Source organism: Sinocyclocheilus anshuiensis, unplaced genomic scaffold (genome assembly GCF_001515605.1).
Source record: "Sinocyclocheilus anshuiensis isolate Anshui unplaced genomic scaffold, SAMN03320099.WGS_v1.1 scaffold742, whole genome shotgun sequence".
NCBI classification, from domain to species: Eukaryota; Metazoa; Chordata; class Actinopteri; order Cypriniformes; family Cyprinidae; genus Sinocyclocheilus; species Sinocyclocheilus anshuiensis.
In genome coordinates, this window is record NW_015544169.1 from 393,679 (window position 1) to 414,697 (window position 21,019).

The window sequence follows — 21,019 nt, forward strand, 5'->3', positions numbered from 1 at the left end:
TTTGCAAAAAATATTGACGTTTTGAGCAGCTGCACTCCTCTAGGTCAAAGATGAAAAAATGGTATTTACAATAAAAAGTCATTTACAAAATTATTGTTATAATTGTGTTCATTTATTAATGAGTAATGTCTCTTTTGAGTGAATGTGCACATTTTTTATGTTAACAGGTTTTACCATGTTATTACAACATTCCATGACACTACATATGCTGGGGTGTGAATTTGATAGGCGTTTGATATAAAATAAATGGTGCTTTAAAAAGTAATTGAAAGTCCTTGAATCTGGTGTCCACGAAAGAGTGGGAACCCTGGTGAAAGCACAAACGTCTTGCGTCAAACGGAACGCCTCCTTCTCAGCATCCAACCCCTTCACATTTCCGCGATGTCTGACATCCAGCCCTGCCTCAACAAAGGAAGTTAAGCACGCACACTAACATTATCAGACCTGTTAATAAGAAACAATGAGCGACATAAAACCAAAAGAAGCGCCTGCAGCTGACAAAAAGGAAGCTACAACAGAGGAAAAGGACTGGGCAGCTGCTAAAGCGCACTTTGAAAACCTAAAATCAACGAAACCGAGACCTGTAAGTATTCAGTGAAGGCGATATGCTTATACTGTATAGGATTAGTTGCAGGCAGTTTGACAGTCATTGTTTTTGGACGTGTCTTTTAACAGCCCAAGCCAAAATATGCAGTTACTATCGCAGTTTCTTCCCGGACCTTGTTTGATATGGTGGCGGAAAGGAAGATATTTGAGGAAGAAGGACTGGAGAAGTATGTTCAACATCAGCAGGAGCACGAGAATGAGCCGCTGAAACCAGGACCTGCTTTTCCTTTCGTTAAAGTGAGAATAACGTTTATCCTCATCAACATCGTCCACAAATTAAAATACATTATGTAGGCTAAGTTGGACTTTATTTATAGGCTATATATATTTTTTAAATATAAGCATAGTTTTAGTGACAAAGACATAAATTATAAACCAAGTATAAAAAATGTCAAGAGTTTTCATGTTAATACATTTTTCACAAAAATTAAGTTTGTACCAAGGGGGCGTTTCGAACCCCAGGCAGGGGCACCTTAAGATAACCAGAGGCCCCTGGGCTACAACATAATGGTAGGCCCCCCTACCCTATATATATATATATATATATATAGATATATATTTAGCTTCCTGATAATTATGTCAAATTTCGAATTGTTCTTGTTGACATGCCATTTAACATTTACAACACTGTTCTGCTTAAAATATGAATGTAAGGGAATATGCAAATTCACTCTTTGTCAGAAGGTGGCGTTTGTAGAGCAGCAGAATTATAGCCTTTACATAAAGTAAACAATATGTTATTACAGGCATTATATGGAGGAAATGCCATCAAATCTTTCCTGGCCGAAATGTGAGTTTACAGGTATGATTTAAACTCCATTAATTACACAAAATATTCATTATTCACCATCAGTAGATCGAAACTATCACTTGAATGTGGGCCATTTGATGATTACTAACTGCGTTTTTATTTTGAAACATGCCGTGCTTGCGTTTAATTAATTAAATCATAGCACAAAGACATGTAATAATAATAATTTGTTACATATATATAGCGCTTTTCTGGGTACTCAAAGCGCTTTACATGAAAGCAGGGGTATCTCCTCAACCACCACCAGTGTGCAGCATCCACCTGGATGATGCGACGGCAGCCATAGTGCGCCAGAACGCCCACCACACACCAGCTTATTGGTGGAGAGGAGAAAGAGTGATGAAGCCAATCTGCGTATGGGGATGATCCTGTGTATCCTGTGTATAGGAGGCCATGATGGTCAGAGGCCAATGGGCAAATTTGGCCAGGATGCCGGGGTTATACCCCTACTCTTTTTCGAAGGACATCCTGGGATTTTTAATGACCACAGAGAGTCAGGACCTCGGTTTAACGTCTCATCCGAAGGACGGGACGGGATGTACACAGAATAGCTCTCATGCTAGGCTTCTTTACTAGCGCATTGTGCATTTCGCTCACAGTATATCAGTGGAACATACTAACTATACAACTATGTGGGGGAAACCTAAACTGAACCATTCACTACATATACTACAAGCAGGGCGTCGCTAAAAATGAGTGTGTGAGTTTGTTTACAGAATGCTGTTGTCACTGCTGCAAACTCCCATATATACAAATAATTATTCGAAAAATATAATTTACCTGCAGCCATATCATATATAACTGTGATGTTCTACCAAACAACAAGCTTTAAAACACTTTTTTTCTTGCTGCTGAAAATTAGATCACTTGCTGTGAAATCCGTTTTGTCTCAGGTACATCACCAGTGTAAGCTTCATGGTGAATACTTCTGCATCACTCTTGTCAACGTAGTCTATAGTTACAAGAAAAATGTATCTTTATCTAGTGGTTATTTTGGGAAAAACAGTATTTTTTTACTAAAAGGGTGCTTTCTCTGTCACACCCTATCTATCTACAATGCAAGCGAACAACGTGACAATCTAAGTGTCTGATTCGAGAATCTGTTCTTTTGAATCAGATCTTTCAATGACTCGAATTATCTTGTTCACTAAATCGGTCTGAACGATTGATTCATGACTTGGACCCAGTCTGAGCAGTTCAGCTCAACAACTCATTGACTTATTGAATAGAGAAGAGTGTCTTTCAGACATGTCCATTTTGTAATGATCGGAAAACTGATGAGTGGAAAGCATTTTAAGTTTACGAAGAAACATATAGAGCATGTAATATGCCATGCTGGGAAGTCGTGATGATGTAAACGCAATGACATAAAAGAATTGCTGAATCACTGGTTCTTTGAAACCAACTGTTCGAAAGAACTGATTCACAGAAATGATCCAGAATTCCCATCACTAGCACACTTTAACTATAACAATGAAGCTGTCCATTGTAAATGTAAAAGTAATACGTTACTTTATAGCTACTTGAAAAAAGTAATCTGATTTCGTAATTACTTATAATTTCATGTTACTCCCAACACTGGTCCTAGATGATAAAATAATCAAATTTGATTTTTTTTTCTCCTTTTTTTAATGTAAAAGAGTAAAAATGGTCATTTTAAACTTGAAAATGTAAAATGACAATATAAAGGCTTGCTATTTGCAAGCCTCTTGTTAGAGGCTGTTTGCTTGCTTGCTTATGAAAACAGAAGTTTCTTCCTTGTAATATGCACACAGGCACTGATGACTGTAAATGAACGGCTGAGGAATCTCTATCCAGACAGTGAAGAACTGTTTGACATCGTTCTCATGACCAATAATCATGCCCAAGTTGGGGTGCGACTCATGAACAGCATTAATCACTATGGTAGGTGTGTCATTTCACTGCATTCTGATCTGGATGTTACATAAGCCTAGACAAACTGTCATAATTCTGAGCAATCCCTAAAAATTTACAACTGAAGTTGAACTGAAAGTTAGCAGGATCTTGTCTTTTGTGACATCCACCCAACATTAAACACAGTACAATGTACAACAAGGAATTCTATACAGTCAATGCACAGAATGCAATGCAGTTCTACTAGAAGATACAGTAGCTGAGTGGTAAAATTAAAATGTTTCTTTACAGATCTGACAATAGAGCGATTTTGCATGACTGGAGGTCAGAGCCCAATTGAATACCTCAAGGCCTACATGACTAACCTGTATCTCTCCAAAGACTCCAAGAAAGTCCAGGAGGCCATTGAGGAGGGTAAATTGTACCCGAATACACCTCATACTTTAGTAGCCAGTGTTTTTTGCTTTGCAGTAATATTCTGATATTTCTGATATTCTAAAATTTAGTTTATCATGATAGGTATAGCAGCAGCCATCATGTTTAAGCCTGATGTGGTGACTCAGCTGTCTGAGACTCAGCTGCGTGTGGCCTTCGACGGGGACGCTGTGCTCTTTTCTGATGAGTCTGAGATCATAGTGAAACAGCATGGCCTGGACACATTCTTTGAGCATGAAAAACAGTATGAGAACAAACCACTCGCACAGGTATGTCAGGTATTTCAACTAGATGTGGATCATGTGACTTTAGTTGTACTTCTATACATGTTGACAGTAGGAGAAAAATTAAAATACAAAGTCTCGGTGTAGCTGAGTAACATTACTTTAGAATATGTTGCGTTCAAGTCCTCCTGGGAAGTTCATATTTATGAATGGGGAAGTCGTAATTAGAACTTAATTAGGTAATTAGATAAAGTAATTAGATGCTGATGTACCTTTTTTGCAAAAAAATTCAGCAAGATTTTTAAACTCTACTTCAACAAAATGCTGAATAAAGAATGTGCATCTGTGTTTTTGCTTTTTTTAATGTTTTTCTTCAATTTATGAAGGTGCTGTAAATTGAATCATATATTAGACAAAGTTCTGTCATGAAACTATAGATGGCGCATGCCGATAGGTTCTAACTCAGCCTGATTGGTTTCTTTTCGCATCAGCAGCCAATGAGCTGCTTAACATTCAAATACTTGGCTAGTGCTTACTGTAGCAGTTGCAGTGCGCTTCAGAAACCCTCCACCTTCCCCAGCTCCACCTGTATAGATCTGCTAAGGGGTAATTTCATGTATGCTATATATGGGTGTTATTTCATATATGTTATATGTGCAGCAGCAGTATTTCTTACATGCTCACAGCAGCATGTCCGTGGATATATTGACAGCAGCAAGTCTCAGTACTTGCTCTGCAGCAGCGTAGCAGATCTACTCCGCCAAGACCAAACACTTTAACATTGTCATGTATATTACCATGCTAAACTCTCTGAGAGTTGTCATGACAGAACTATCGTAATTGCACAATACTTGTGTATTTTGTACATGTGACAGCTATTTTTATTATAAATTTAAAAAATGGTAATTTCATTCATTTAAAAAAACTTACCATCAATGCAGATAATATGAGTTTGAACTGAACTTTTTCCAAGAACCAAACTTTTTCAGAAGTTAGTTCATGTATTGATGTGCGTTCAGTTCATAAATACAATCTTTCCAACATGACTTGAACACACTTTTAGTAACCTATAAAGGTCAAATATATTTGGAATTATGTAAAAATAGTCAAGTGAACCCAGAGTGTTTTGCTTTTACTAAAGGCAGTTACATCAATGACCCTTTGACTAGTCGGCTACTTTTTTTGACGGCTAGTCAACTAGTGAAAATGATAAGTCGTGCAAGCCCTTTAGAGAAGATGCTTTACATACTGTACAAGTAGTTTTTGTTAATGGACACAGGGGCATTGTATTTATTTAACACCATATGGTTCTCCATAGGGTCATATTTTTACCATACTTGAGACTCTGGCTGTGGCAAAAGCTGACTAGCAATGCAATGACTTTGCAGGCAAAGGTACCTCAACTGATTTCGGACAGGCTTCTGAGGCAGCAGAAAAGGCCCATCCACTCCAAGGACGATAACCATAACGATAGAGATATGGTTTTAAAGATCTTTCTGAATTTAGAAGAATAGCAGAGTCCACACCACAACTCTAACAATAACGGCACAGAGGAACTATATCATTGGAATCACTTTCTGAACGATTTTTTCCAGTTGATATACAATAAAAATATTGACAGCCAATCAGAATCCATCCTGCTTTGAAGAGCTCAAGCATTTAAATCGGCAGACAACAAAAATAAAGCATATGCATATAAAAAACAGAAAGTTATCGTGTGTTGGTGTGGATGCTATTATAGTTACCGCTGTAGTTATTGTTTTGTGTGAACGGACCTTAACTGTCTAATGATCTAAAACAAAACAGAGCGAGCTTTGGTGATAACTAAGCAAATGTTTAATCACTACAATATTAATTTCTCACAACAAATTAAATAAAAATGGAAAAATCTGTTCAAAACTTTCAGACACCATTTTATTTTTTGACCTCAAAAATGCCCAAGATAGTGGAATATCATAGGCAACGATGCTGCATTCAAAAATCGACAGATTAAAGTATCTCAGTAGACAGGATGTGACACAATCACTGGATTTGGATGCACCTTGTTGGTTTCCTATCTCTGTGTGCCGTCTGTGGAGGCAGCATTTTTCAGCTTTCGAATGCAGACTTTTTAAAGTTTTAATTGGACGGCTGTGGTTGCTCCAGCATAGGCAGGTGCCTGTAATAGATCATCAGGTTCTTTCTAATCCCATTGACTGACACACTGATCCTTTCTTGTTCATCCACAGGGTCCTCTTAAGTGCTTTCTGGAGGCTCTTGGGAAGCTCCAGAAGAAATTCTATGCCAAAAATGAGCGACTGAACTGCCCTATCCGCACCTTCTTGGTGACGGCCAGAAGCGCGGCCAGCTCTGGGGCCCGTGTGCTTAAGACACTCAGAAGCTGGGGCCTGGAGATTGATGAGGCTTTGTTCCTTGCTGGGGCCCCTAAAGGGCCCCTGCTGCTGAAGATTCGCCCACACATATTCTTTGATGACCAGATGTTCCACATTGAGGGGGCCAAGGAGATGGGCACTATTGCAGCCCATGTACCATATGGGATAGGACAGAAATATAACAAAGGGAAGCTAATTGAACCAGAAAAGCAGCAGAAATAAGAGATATTGATGATGTTACAGGTCAGCCATTAAGGGAGTTCATTATATAGCTTACATTGTTTAGATGAAGATATCGTTCCCTTACTTGCAATGCTTTACGATAGAAACACATCATAGGAACTGCTGTGTAGAAGTGTTTTCTGAACATATATATTTTTTCTCGCACAAAAATTTTGCTAGGAAATTGTTTTATTAGCAATAATGCTGGAAAATTATTTTACGTTTATTGGACATATCAAAGGCTTACTGTTTGATGTTTTGATACTTTTTTTAACTTTTATAATTCTTTATTCAGATCTATCTATCTATCTATCTATCTATTTCATATTTTATAATTCTTTATATAGATATATAGATGGTATATATTTATAAGGAATATTTGTTTTACGGATTTGTTTTTATGGGGGTTCATATAACAAGATGATTTGCTCTATATAGTAATAAAGGGCTGTTTTAAAACTAGAAAATTAAACAATCACTTTGAAATCTTTTCGGTCAATAGATTTTCATAATAGATATTATCTGGCTGTTCTGAATGCACTGTTTTTATTTTTGAGGAGGAAGGTACATCACTTCAGAATTCATTAAAGTGAGGGTTTCATTATCATTATTAGAGTTTTCTGTGCAATTCAGGCCAATCATCTGGCCATTATGGCGCTTTCAGTTGCAAATATTTACTGTGGTGATATGTTCTCATCAGTGTTCTCCGGGGTTAATTTGCTTTCCTCACGTTGCTTGTTTTGCAAATGACAGTTACATAATGTGTTCATGTCTCTGCTTGTATTAAAATGATCAAAAACACTATTGTTTGGTATTAAGGTTATGTTGCATGTCACTGAATGACATAATTATTTTTAACACTGTTATGTGATGTCTACATAAGCTCCTGAACTCCAGATGTAAATGCACTGCCATTTGTATGTTTACAAATGTGATCAAGCAGTTTCACTAAATGACATTTTATGCTGTGCTGGTTTTGTTTCGGTTTTAGGCTGCTGGGTAAAATTGAATTCCAGACTTGTAATTGGGATAAATAAAGGTGTTTAGATAGAATTTTTTTTTTTTTTTTTGTATGAGTCAAGTTACTTAAAGGAATAGGTCATTGATTAACTCTCATGTCATTCCAAACATGAATTGTGTCTACTATGGAACACAAAAGGAGATGCTTTGAAAAATGTTTCTGCTGCTCTTTTCCATACAAGGATATAGCATATGGTGACCAAAAATAACCATAAAAGTGGACCATACAACTTGCACAGAGCGCTATATAAGTTTTCTAAAGCCATATGATACCTTTGTGGCAGGAACAACTAAAAATGTAAGTCATTATTGGCTGCAATCTTAACTTCTACTGTAGTTCTGAAATCTGTAGGTATGGAAAAGAGCATAATTAAGCAACACTAACACAAACAAGAGTGATATACTGTTCCGAACAAGCATAATATTGCTACATCAATAATTCAATACTGAGTGACTTACATTACACACAATATTGGCAGTTATTGTCTGTTTTTTTCTCACCAATGTGCAAACAAAGCCAACCGTTGCATTTCTAAGCAACAATGCGTCTGAAAATCAGCTTAGCTGACTAGTTGCTTCACTGTATATGATCACTGTGTGACTCACACTTAGTGATCACCCTATAACCCAGTGACTTTGCAGGCAGTGTTCGAGCATGAAGGTACCTCCCGAAACTGATTTCGGACTTCTGAGGCAGCGTAATAGTTTGATGACCTACACCAAAATGGAGCGCACTTTGGTGATAACTACAACAATGTTACTACAATATTGATTTCTCATTAGAAAAGACATCAAATGTGGAAAAAGTTGGTCAAAATTGTACATTTACGCACAACCACCAACCACAACTTTTAGATGCATGCCATCTTTATTTTTTTAGCTCAACTGTCATGGAATCAAACGCACAGGACTGTGGGATATCATAGGCAGCGGAGGATACATCTATGCTGTCTTCAAAAATCAATCAAATGAAGGTATCTCAGAAGACAGGATGTCCATATGGCTATACCACGTATAGCCTACATGAGTGATATAAATGAATATCTTGCATTCTGAATTCAAAAGTAGTTATTTGGGGATTATTGGTTAATATTGGTATACTTATTTTGTTTTGTTTAGGCCACTTCTATGTTATTGCAGCACTGGCCCTCGAGCTCCAATTTTTAGTTTAGCTTTAACCCTAATCAAACACACCTGAACAAGCTCATCAAGGCCTTCAGGATTTCAAGAAAGTTATATGCAGGTGAGTTTGTTCAAGTTTGGAATTATCACAAATACGATTTTCCTAGTTGAAGATTGGACATGAAAGTTGTATTTGATTCTCGAGTTTCCGAGTTAGGCGGGCCATAAACTTTAAACATTGCAGAGTGACTGGGAGTTTTCATTTATTTATTTATTTTTTTCTTACCATAAAGCTACATTACTTTGTCTTGTCATTAAAGTGTTGAATATATACGTATATAAATAACCATTTGATGCATGTTATATGTTTTATATGCAGCAAAAATAGCATGTTTGTGACCGAAAGCCCAGAATTGTCAGCAAGCTGCCAATGTAGATAGCACAGTGTGTATACCGTGATTATACAGTGTACAGTGAGCGAGTAGGCAAGAATGAACCTGGCTTCCTCCATCATTTCTAATTCTTTACAAAAGCAAAGCACTTGAACAAGACAAACTGAAAATTATGACTTCAAGTAGGAAATACCTGATAGCATGTGAAGAATGAAATACATAACTCTCATTTTTGGGTCACTTTAAATAACTAACCCTTGCTTTAATAAAACTCCCTGTACTAATCAGAAGAGGGCACTATGAGACTAAAGTATGTTTGTGCCGTTAATCCAAAAGCCTTGATATCGCCATAGGCCACACTATTTTTCTTCAAAGAGTACATTTAAAGAAAAACCCTCCGTATTTAGTGAAACGTTTCATATCAGTTTAAACGAAATTCCAAAGAGTGAACATAACCAAACCTGAAGCAGGGGCCAATGTCCCTTCCCAGCCCCTTAAAACATTTGTCCGTTCTCTTTCTGTTGGGCAACAGACTGCCTCTCTTTATGAGCTCTGCCTGTCCTCCAGTTTCCATGGATACTTCAGCACTGACTCCAGGAGAAGTGAGTGGGCTCAGTATGTTTGAGACATAATTAATGACAATGGATTACAGTCAGTGAGCGCCCTGAGCTCCTGCAAAAGAAGCTTAACCTCACATACACTATAATTAGTGTTCATGAAAGGGGACTAAACATAAAACACAGACTCACAGTTCTGGCTGAATTGCGGTATATGCTTTCAGTCAGAGGTGGTGTTTCTGCGGCTGAGGTGACGTGTGTATGTGCCAGTTTGCACGTTCTGGGTATTGGGAGAAGTGTGGCTGCGACACGCGTGGGTGTAATTGCATTAGAAAGTCATGCTTGAGCGCTTGGATATTTCTGAGTGTAACTGAGACTGAAACATGAATTTTAGTTAGGTGTTATTGGTGATGTTGATACAGCGTATGGTGCGTTCAAAATGGTCACGCTTTGTGATTAGAAATCATTTTTGGATTTGCATCAGTTCAAACCATTGTATATGTTAGTGTTTGTACAAAAATACCAAAAAATGATTCAAGTGATCCAGTTCCCACACCGGTTTAAATGTGAACGCTAAATGGAATACACAATGGAACAAAGAACTGTTTCACTTACATTTTTTATGGTTTTTCTAATTATTATTGCACTGTTTATTTTCACATAGCATCAATATTTTGGTAAATATTTAGGTCAGGTAAATTTTATAACTTCTATTATTAATTATGAAACATTGGTTTAGTACAGGTAAGTTTTTGTACAAATTTTGTACATTTGGTTATTATAATTGTAATGTTTTCCTTTAAAAAAAAAAGATATTTTGCTTTTGTAAGGATGGGAACATTCTAGAAGTTTCTGTAACATTCTGGAATATTCTGTAACACTCTAGTGCTTTCTGGGATTAGTCATAAAAGCCAAAAATCATCCAGCGTACACTTCTGAAGTTTCACTTTTGATGACTGTTTATGTCAAACTGTTGTTAGCTCAGTATTATAAACAATTTGTATTATTTTATTAATTAATACTTTTGTTATGCATAATATTTTATCATTTTTATAACAGATTAGATTGTCTAATTTGTCAGCATATTTTTTTTTTCATGTACACTGTTAATGATACACAAAAAGTAATGTGATTTTCATATTCAGCATGTCAAACTTCAAGAAACATTACAAATAAAAGGGAAACAAAACCTACAGTGTTATTAGTGCTTCAATAAGACATGATGAGGAAGCATCTTGAAACAGATCTGAAATACTATTTCTGTGAGCCCTTGAATGTTGATTATGTTTACACTGTAAGCCAAACCCACAGATTGAGCAGACTAGTGTTTTTCCCTTGCATTTTCTGTAATGTAATGTAATGAAATGCATTCAGGTCAGACCAACCCTCGTTTCGCCTGTGGGACTCCCAGAGCACAATGGTTTCCAGGTCAACAGGAACCAGAACCAGTAGTCAGTAAAACACCATGACAGCATGTCTTTTACAGTGAAGCCTTTAAAAGATTCATAAAAGCATGACTGACACCTCTAGTTTCCAGCGCTCGGTGGGTTCTCCTGAATTATATTGAAATCTGTCTCAGTACGACACATTGACTATGCTGCTTCTTGGCTTCTACAAAAAATCATGCCTGGTCCAAAAAGGCCAGCGCTCCCCTATGATCCAAAGCACCAAGCCCCACCACTCTGGGACAACTTGTCTTATGTCTGTTATTTTCCCACATTGCTAGGCAATGCTGCAAGGTATGGAGCTCCTGTGGGGGAGGGGGGTTTAAAACAGTAATGATTTACTGTTTTAATCCCCACAACATTACCTGTAATAAATCAGCCTGCTGGTGTTTTCAAATGCAGCCATCTTGAGATTGTGCCTTTGGATGATAAAGGAAGGATTAAAGGGAGCACTGAACATATAAGCAAGGCCGTTTTTTGTAGAACACTCAATATGACGAGAGATAAGCAGTGCGTTAGCAGAATAATCTTCTGGGACTCAATATAGGGCTTTGTCATTATACAGTTTAAAGCATAAGAAACATGATTGTTTTGTCCTCTGTTTAATGTAAGGGAATGAAATATGTTTTTCACTGACAAGTCAGCAATATTTTTTCAGTAAAAAAAAAAATATATATATATAATGTAATAATTTGTAACAATGGATTCACTAAAGCGTTCAGTCAGAATTGCGTTAGTATTTTTCAGCACAGAAATGTCAACTTCCGTTACATGAACCAAACCTCTTTATTTGTATTAATGCACGATTTGTATTAATATGGACAATAAATAAATAAAGATAATAAATAGTTTTTTTTTTTGCATCAAAATATGTTTTCAGATAATGATTTACATTTTAAGAAAAAATTATTTAATTTAAGTGTGAAAAATACATACACTACCATTGAAATTTTTTTACATACAGTTTATACATACATAATTTATTTGAAATAGATTTTTTGTAACAATGTAGAAGTGTCTGTTGATTAATGCATACTTACTGAATAAAATTATTAACCTCTCTAAAAAAATCTTATTTTTCTGCTTATATAACCCCCTGATTATTCAGTAGAAACATTTTTTTAAAGCAATCAAATATAAATTACAGTATATATCAATAACTGTTCCTCTTTCCATAACATTTAACCAAGCGATTAGTCAACAGAAGAGACAGACGGCTGCACGTGAGTGTTTTGCGTAATACTTGTTTATAGATCTGCTGTTTGAATTATTACTTTCTGCTAGGAAGGAATATTTCGTTTTCTGCCTATTTCTACGTTATATTTTTGTTTGCGTTTGTATTTTTGATTGCACTTTCTGGTAATTATAATAATTGTTCTCAGCAAAGAAGGAGCGCGTGTAATTTAATTGCTCCCTTCCTGCGTTTAAGTGCGAACTGTAGTTTCGATTTGAGGAATTGGCCTGCTATAGACTATTGGCTGTGCTAATTAGAAGGTGGCCACAGCTGTTTTCACTTTAGTCTTTTAGACTGTGTATTTACCTGATGTCTGTGCGCGCTGACGCGGAAGCATCAGCGGAAGAGTTCAGGCCTCCTTGTGTAAAGATCAACGAGTGTAAAGACCTGCGACTTTACCTGCGCGACTTCACCGAGCAGGGAAATCGCCTAGCCACTTAAGTATAATTTTTATCTTCCCTGTACACACTCTCCGTTTCTGTCCTCTCTTTTCCACCTCTATCATGTGTTTCCAACACATTCCGGTTGTCTCTCGACAACGCTCTAAGGTCACACGCAGACGGCAACGCAATGTTGCTAACCTGCATCCTATCTCTACATCCTCCAAAATGACTAAATGTAAATGTAAATGTAAATTTATTTTATTGTTATTTCCATAACAATTTAAATTATGTCAGCAATTTTCATACTCAAATCCTCTAGTCAGGTCTCAGAAACTTTTAAAGAAAAACAAAGGTTTTCTGTGGAGGACAAATAAAATTTCTTGGGCCCCAGGAAGGTAAGATCTCTCCAGACTAAAGGTGAAAATCCAAAGGGTAGAACAGGTTGTCAGATGAAGAAAATGTGCAGATTGTCAATGCTTAGCTTTGAGTAAATAAAGACGAGGTTATATGGTTAGTGCAGTGCACCGCAGAGAGCAAATAGTACATCTCCACAAGTGAAGTGTTTTCACTCATGTTTAGCAGTTGCGAACTGAATCCCAGTCCAGGATCCCACACCTGCCTGTTTCAGCGTATCTCCTATAGGCTACCAGGGATTCCTGATGGTGAACGGTTGGACTGTCTATTGGAGAAAACAGAGAGCATGTTTTTGCCGAGCCATCACCAATTATCCCCGCTTGTGCTGATGTAACAGAAACCAATTTCACAGCTACGAGCTCCCAAGGGTCCCATCACCTCATCGTCTTCCTGTCAGAAGGTGTGGGGCTAAATTTGCCTTTGGCACCATCGGAAAATAGAGAGATTATTAAAGACATTCATCATAGGAGAATCTAAAACTGTCCACTTATTATGAAGTACAGTTAATTTAATAGAAACCTGGAGCCCGTGCGGGATTAAGGTCCCATTTGCATGGCCTCTTCCCACATTTGGCAGCAAGAAGGAGCCCAGAAGGATTTGTTTGCCTGAATGTGTGCAGAAGGCTGGGCTTGTAGCACAGCACCAGGGGGAACTCATGAAAATGCCCTCAAGACAAGGCTATATTTAGCAACATCCACAGCAGTAAGTAGCACCATAGGCTTGGGTTAGATTTCTGGGTAACCATGGGAGGCAGCCTATCTCAGGGCTCCAGCTTGCAACCAAATAGTTATATTTGTGACAATGTTTCCTGCTGATGTGACTGGAGGTCTTTGAACAGTGTTGGGGGTTAACGCATTACAAGTAACCTGAGTTATGTAATCAGATTACTTTTTTTCAAGAAATGAGTAATGCATTACTTTTAAACTTACAAGAAAATATCTGAGTTACTTTTTCAAATAGTTAACGCAAGTTTGTTTTCCCATTTATTCTCTGACACCTCTCCTGTCCCTGTGTTGAGAGAAATTGGGAGTAAGGTGCAGAGGCAGAGGCACTTCCTTCAGCCTGAGGCTTATTCATTTATTTCACTTTTGGTGTGAAAGGGCCTTTACTTTTTTTTTTGTTGTTATTAAAAATAAATACGCAAGCCCATCTCAGATGACAAAAGGTAATTCAAAAGTAAAGTAATCTATTACTTCCCATAAAAAGTAACTAAGTAATGCAATTAGTTACTTTTTATTGAGTAACACAATATTGTAATGCATTACTTTTAAAAGTAACTTTCCCCAACACTGTTTTGGAGGTGCAATGACAAAAACGCCGAAGTCAGTGCTGGTCAAATCTGTTATTTGTCATTTGTTTGTAAAACTTTTGTGTTGACTGGCAAAACTTTTGAGTTCGCTCGCGAAGAACCCAAAAGTTTTACAAGCGAACACAAAGTTTATTGGGGGAATGCAAATGTTTTACAAGAGAATGCAATGCAGTGTAATTTTTCCTCAGATCTCTTTTCCCCCATCACCATTTCTTGTATGTTTATATTTGCTCTATTTGCAGCACATCGGACTAAGAACTTGCTTTAGCTAACAGGTGCTGACTTTGTATATTACAGAGATATTTATATTCTAGAGTTATTTATAACCAACTAGGGTCCCCTTCCACCATACTATTTGCGAATTATATGCTGTATTTTCTAAATTATGTAGCTTTTCAGTAAAACTATTATATTAAAGGGGTCATATGATGCTTTTTTAAAGATCATTATTGAGTAAACTGTTGCAATGTTACATTTTTCTTGACAATATTTTGCATTAAAGACGTTTGTGTGCAGCATTCTTTGTCAGCTCTTTAGAATCAGAACAAGTAATGTTCAATTTGGGAATACTTGACTCTTTGAATCAACTCTTTTCAAGTGGTTTGAATCATCGACGTCGCATGTTATCAGTTTTAGTTTAATCGAACAGAGCCGTTCCACTCAGCTCAATTATTAGGCGGTTCCTTCAAACGGTTATGGGTCTTCATGCGTTGATTCATTTGTACTCTTCTGTCCAGTAAGTCTACTTTTAGGCATTAACAAATATATTAATACATCTCATGAATACTATGAAGTAGGTTCAATGTAGCAAGCTACATTTTCCATGTAGCTTATTGTGTATTTATCTATACTTTTTCTGAATTGTAGCTTTCAGTTTAGCTTAGCTAATTTTATATTTGGTGTTTTTAGTGCTTTTTCCAAATTTCATTTGTTGTTCAAAGCAGATTTTTACAGGAATATATACTGTTGTGTGTTAAATGTTTATAATACTAAAATCTTTTAGTTCACATTTAGCAGTTTAGATATCTTAGATTTGGTGACAATATAAATGATTAATCAGCTAAGATTTGCTGTATAGTATAATGATTTATGTATAAGCAGTGCTGGGTAGTAACTGATTATATGTAATCTGGATTATGTAATATTGTAATTAGAGTTACATTTTAAAATGCTCATAATCAGATTACAGTTACTTTTTATGGATTACATGATTACATATTATTCACACAATGGCAGTAAATTATTAATAATTTGATTTTTTCTCTCTCTCTCTTTTATATTTTCCTCTCTAAATAATGTTGTGATCCATGCTTCTGAATTTGGGTGAAAAAAAGCACCTCTCAAGCAATTAGACCATTTATGAAACAAATAATTATGCAAGTTACTGGTGGTGATGTATAGCTGTGAAACACTATGTTGTCATAATATCCAGTAACCTTCAGTAAATGTTTAAAAAAAAAAAATGTGACATTAAGTTTAACGAATTACATTTTTTAAAGTAATCTACCTATGTATAAGCAGGTAAAGTTGGATATACATTTGCTGTCAGTTAATTTAGCTGTCTGTTAATAACAGTAATTCAGTTTTGGTTGGGTTTGGTTTCAGTGTATAACATTTTAGAGCTTAGCTACATTTTCTGTGTAGCTTTCCCAACACTGGTTATAGCAATAAAGATGCAGGTTGTAGAAAGAGTCAGCAGGGATCAGCAGCACTTTTACTGTGTTCTCCCTTCTGTAACATTTCTGCTCAATAAAATAAAAATTACTCATGAACAGGCCCCCTGTAATCATTTAGCTGGTTTAGTGCCATTATTTCCCTTACTCCCTTCTCGTTTCCAAACCTCCTCAAGTCCTTTTCTCTGTCCCTCTCATTTAGAAAATATTGATTTACAATGCATTTTATTGTTGATATACACTTAGATCACTATTAAGCTTCAAGTCTGTGTAAAAACACGTGGCAGTAAAAGTAATTTGCATGGTGATTTAGAAAAATATGTACCAAAGGCACAACAGAGGTGACGTATCGTTCAGATCATTTGTTCAGACTGCAGCTGGGATGTTTTTGCATGAGAAACTCCACAGATGTAACATCATAGAGGGCCATCTTTCATTGTGTTGAACTTTTGCCACACTTATTAGCCACACAAGCAGCCTAATTAAAACTATTCATCAGTGACTCATCACTTCACTCTCAAACAGCGGAGGGAGGAGCGGTCGATAATGTGTAATGGTGATATTATCAGGAAATAATGAATTTCCATTACACTACTAAACAAATCTCATGTTTGTGTGAGAGATTCCCTTATATTTGATGAAAACGTTAAACTCCATAAGCCATAAAAATTAGTCTGTGTGAGGTTATCTGGTTATCTGTGATCAATGTTCAGTAGAAAGCATTGACCTGGAAGAAAGAAGTAAAAAAAAAAAAAAACTCCCAGTTGCTATCAATAGATGTCCTAATTAAGGGCAAACTTCTAAAGCAATTTCTCTCATGACCTGACAAACACATCACTTCATAAAATGTACTCATTTGATCTGCATGTGCCTGACTAGCTTTGATATATCTGTTGAATACAGACTTTTCTTTGCTTTTAAAAGCAAAATGCAGGTCATAATTAAATACACTTCTTCTATGAAGAGCATGTTTTTAATTGCTGAATTAAATTAATTTGAATATCTTTTGGTGGCACAAAGTCAGAAATGTAAGTGTGATTTAACTGTCAATTTAAACACACACACACACACACACACACACACACATATATATATATATATATATATATAATTTCAATGCTTTCAACTATTATTCAATTATTATTATTACAGTTTTTTTTAACCTTTCTTAAATACCATTTTCAAGAAAGGTTTAAATTTAATGACATATTCTCCTTACAGGAAAGGCTGTAAGGAAAATATGTCATTCAATTTAAACCTTTCTTGAAAATGGTATAAAAGCATTTCAAATCAAATGTAACCAACCTGAAGAGTACATTTCTAAGAACATTTCAGTTTTATCTATTGTTTATTTGTTTTAAAGTTTCCTTTTCTTGATCGTGGACACTAATTTTTGTCATTGACCAAAATACTATTCATAATAGTATCTCCATTTTTGTTAAATAAACAGAACTGGATTCTGATGTAGTAGATGAACCTGCTCTTCCATATACATGGCAGCCAGGGTACTGAATGATTCAGTGGCCTAAATATTGAGTTTTTCCTAGTCGGTGGGCAGTGATTGGGGCTAAATGCTTTAAAAACTGGGTTTCGTGCTCATTCATTGTCTAGGCATCAGATCCTGTGGACATTTCAGCTCAGGCCAACAGCATTACTGAGTTTCAGGGGGCGATGGATCCCGCTTGCAGTATGCACCACCAGCTCCCGTTAAGGAGAAGATCATGCAGCTCCACGACCTCCTCCAATTCGTCCACCTCCCCTCAGATGTTTTATTCTTCTCGAGGACGTGTAGGTTGGTATCTCGCAGCTGGACACACCAGCTGGAAATCGCGCAGTCTCACCTCCAGTGCCAGTGGAAGGAGCACCAGCAACAACAGCAGTCCATGGGCCTCGAGTTGGGATAGTATGAGCTCAGAGGCAACCACCTGCCTAAAGCTCAACACCGACGGATGCCATGAAGTAGAGCAATGTTGTGACCAACAAAAAGTGCACAGCTCCCTTAGAGAACCCAAGACCAAAGCAGGGAGCTGCCAGCAGGGGGCAGTGTTGACCAGTGGGGAGGAAGGGAGGAGCTCCAATAAAGGTGTCAATATGACCTCTGGACAGGCCGCGTCGCATTTGGCTGTGTTACAGCATCAACTGGAACTCAAAATCGAAGCCAAATTGAAGTTCTCACAGTTCCTGGATGAAGTGAGCAGCCGAGTCCTTCGTCCTACCAACCTGTTCGTGTTGTCCAAGCAGACTGAATCGTCCAGGTCTAACTCTTCCATCTCCAGTCACAGTGGCAAGTCCCAGATCCCAGACCCTCAACAGCAGCCGGGGGACGTGGACTTTTCTCAGAGCCCAGATCAGCCGCAGAGCATCCAGTCCGTGGATGGGATGCAGGAAGAACAAGGTGCTCCAGAGACTCTAGGAAAAGCCTACCTGGAGACGGACATCGACTGTGTGCGAAGAGAGGATGAGATAAAGGAAGTTAAGGCCAAGAAAGAGACGGCCCTCACATTTGAGAGCAACGAGAGAAGAGAAGTTAAGACTACTACAGAATGTCTTCCAAACCCCATCCTGAGAATCAGACCTTTGAGCCCGCTGCTCTACAGAGAGGAAACCCTCGCTAGATATCCTTACCGATCTGTTTCCCTTCCCAGGGACATCAACATGGTAAGTCGTTCCTGTCACTTTTTATTTCATTGATGTTCTTTTTTTCAATTATGCACATAGGAAAGAGTATGGAATCACAAATCTCATCCCTTTAATGTACCACTTGCTTCTTTACAGCAATGTGGTTAAATGAAGAAAAAAAACAGAGCATTTTCTGTAAATCTTTGGCTTCTCAGATTATTATCCTGAGGTAAAGAACCTAGTATCTCACATGTGTCTCCTCTAGCCTCTAAGGAAACTCAGGAAAAGAAAAAAAAAGGTTTAATTATATATTTTAAAAAATCATATAATTATTTTATTAAAGTGTATTTTTTTTGTTATTAATAATCACTATAATATAATTATTTAATTATTTATATTATGTCACAGAAAAAGAATAAAAAAAGTTTTCTGGGGCCCCCCAGTGGACCCCGGTCCCCTGGTTGAGATCCACTGATCTAAGCCTCTAAGCTTTGCTATTGATATTCATTTAATAACTCTTATCATATGTCAACAATTGTCTTAAAAGTTTCTAGGTTTTATTTCCTCTACAGAGTTTTAGTGAAAATATCTGAGTTGATTCCAAGTCCATAAAGTCCCCAGAGCTTTGAAAAAAACAACCTCTAAGCAATGTTTTTTTTTCTTTGGGTACTGCTGCCATCCAAAAAAAAAGAAGAAAAAAAAAGTAACTACTATCTTAGCAGACATTTTGGAGATATAAAGGCCTGGCTGTGTAGGATGCGTTATCCTACAAACCACAGCAGTAGTAAACAATGCAGTCTGTCCCTGACTCATAAATATATCAGAAGGCATTGCTATTGAATCAAGCTTTTAGTCTAACGGAGCTCTGAAAGGATAAGAGTGCCAGAACTCATGCGGAACAGAGCAATGGCACTTTACTATCCATATTAGACCAAAACACATGCACATGTCATAGTGTGTGCTGTATTTTTATTGTTTCTGAAGCTCAAAATCCTCCCCTGTGTTCTCACTGCATGCGAGCTAATAGTCTATAGTAGTATATTAAAGTGTAAATGAGATGCAGGGATTGTCCCGTTCTGTTTGTGTGTGTTTTCAGCAGAAGAAACCGTATGTATGAAGGATAATCAGATCAATAACTATAATCAGATGTTAAGGGAGGTGGGTTTCGCATTAGACTGTATGGATCACATACTGTATCTGGCAACTAATTGGATCGATGTAGTTTTACATAACTGTAGTGTAGATAAACATGTCGTGCTGAATTGATGTGATCGTGCACTTTTTAAGCACAAAATGCACAGGAAATGGAATAGTATCCAATAGGCTTCATTATTCCAGATTTGCTACTTTGAACCTGTTAACTTTAAAGTGTTTTAAATATGTTTACCCTCTACATTCATGAAGCCTTCATTTGTAGAACACACACACAAAAAAAAAACGTTGCCTTAATTTATTATCTGATTAAAATGCAGTCTTTGCCGTCACCTTAGCAACTGCTTGAAAAAAGGTGGGCGGTGAGGGGGCAGAGACACGAGTCTGTGTGTGCCTGAGAAAAGAAAGTGAGAGAGAAAGAGAGAGAGAGAGAGAGTGTGCCTGTCAAATGAAACTTGCAGAGCTCCCTTGCCATTTGTCGGAAAGTCAGATTTCCAGTCGTTACCAGAAAACAACCTTCATTTGAAAGAGGAGGTTGATCTTTATATTAGAAGCTCGAGTTGATTTCCTGCTTTAAACGGGTCATATGACGTTGCTAAAAAGAACATTATTTCATGTATTTGGTGTAATGAAATATGTTTATGTGGTTTAAGGTTAAAAAAACACATTATTTTCCACATACTGTACATTATTGTTGCTCCTCTATGCCCCGCCTTTCTGAAACGCATCGATTTTTACAAAGCTCATCGTTCTGAAAAGCGAGGTGTGCTCTGATTAGCCAGCTATCCAGTGCGTTGTGATTGGCCGAATACCTCAAGCGTGTGACGGAAATGTTACGCCCCTTACCATACTGTGATGCCGTCAGGCCGGAGCGATGATTCAAAAACAATAAAACCCATTTAAAATGAGGCATTTGTTGCATCCAGTGGGGACATAATTAAGGATTATAATGACTTATATTGTCTTTTTACACGTTGTGTTGCGTATCGCGCCACGTAAACATAAAACCATTTGTCTGCATTTGTGATCGGAGAAACGACAAACAACTAGCACTGCTCTACACGTTTGAATAGTCAGTGGCAAATACTTTAAATATGAAAACGTACTTACAGGCTGTGAGTCAGAAGCGCCAGACTGTCCTTGCAAAGTTGGAA

At 37.2% G+C, this 21,019-nt stretch overlaps 2 protein-coding genes across 3 annotated transcripts in view; both read left to right on the plus strand.

The window, feature by feature from the left end:
* The first annotated feature begins 391 nt into the window (after nt 1-391).
* Nucleotides 392-6,839, plus strand: LOC107695992 (cytosolic 5'-nucleotidase 1A-like). Its single transcript, XM_016496126.1, has 6 exons — nt 392-583; nt 676-843; nt 3,193-3,322; nt 3,584-3,706; nt 3,812-3,996; nt 6,180-6,839. The coding sequence occupies exons 1-6, from the start codon at nt 461-463 to the stop codon at nt 6,543-6,545; spliced, it is 1,095 nt and encodes a 364-aa protein (XP_016351612.1). The 5' UTR covers nt 392-460; the 3' UTR covers nt 6,546-6,839.
* A 1,949-nt stretch (nt 6,840-8,788) lies between these two features.
* The window catches only part of LOC107695990 (brain-enriched guanylate kinase-associated protein-like), a 35,596-nt gene continuing 23,365 nt past the window's right edge, over nt 8,789-21,019 (plus strand). Inside the window, exon 1 of one of the 2 annotated variants that reach the window (XM_016496125.1) lies at nt 8,789-8,808. In XM_016496125.1, coding sequence (XP_016351611.1) covers nt 8,803-8,808 — 6 coding nt within the window. In that variant the 5' untranslated portion in view covers nt 8,789-8,802. Of the gene's footprint in view, nt 8,809-18,184; nt 18,753-21,019 lie in introns of those variants that run through there. The other variant, XM_016496124.1, reaches the window with a different exon arrangement.

Coding starts and splice junctions, on each gene's coding strand:
- LOC107695992 (XM_016496126.1), top strand. CDS start 461: ATGAGCGACATAAAACCAAAAGAAGCGCCTGCAGCTGACAAAAAGGAA. Junction 584..675: donor AATCAACGAAACCGAGACCT/GTAAGTATTCAG, acceptor GTCTTTTAACAG/CCCAAGCCAAAATATGCAGT. Junction 844..3,192: donor CTGCTTTTCCTTTCGTTAAA/GTGAGAATAACG, acceptor ATATGCACACAG/GCACTGATGACTGTAAATGA.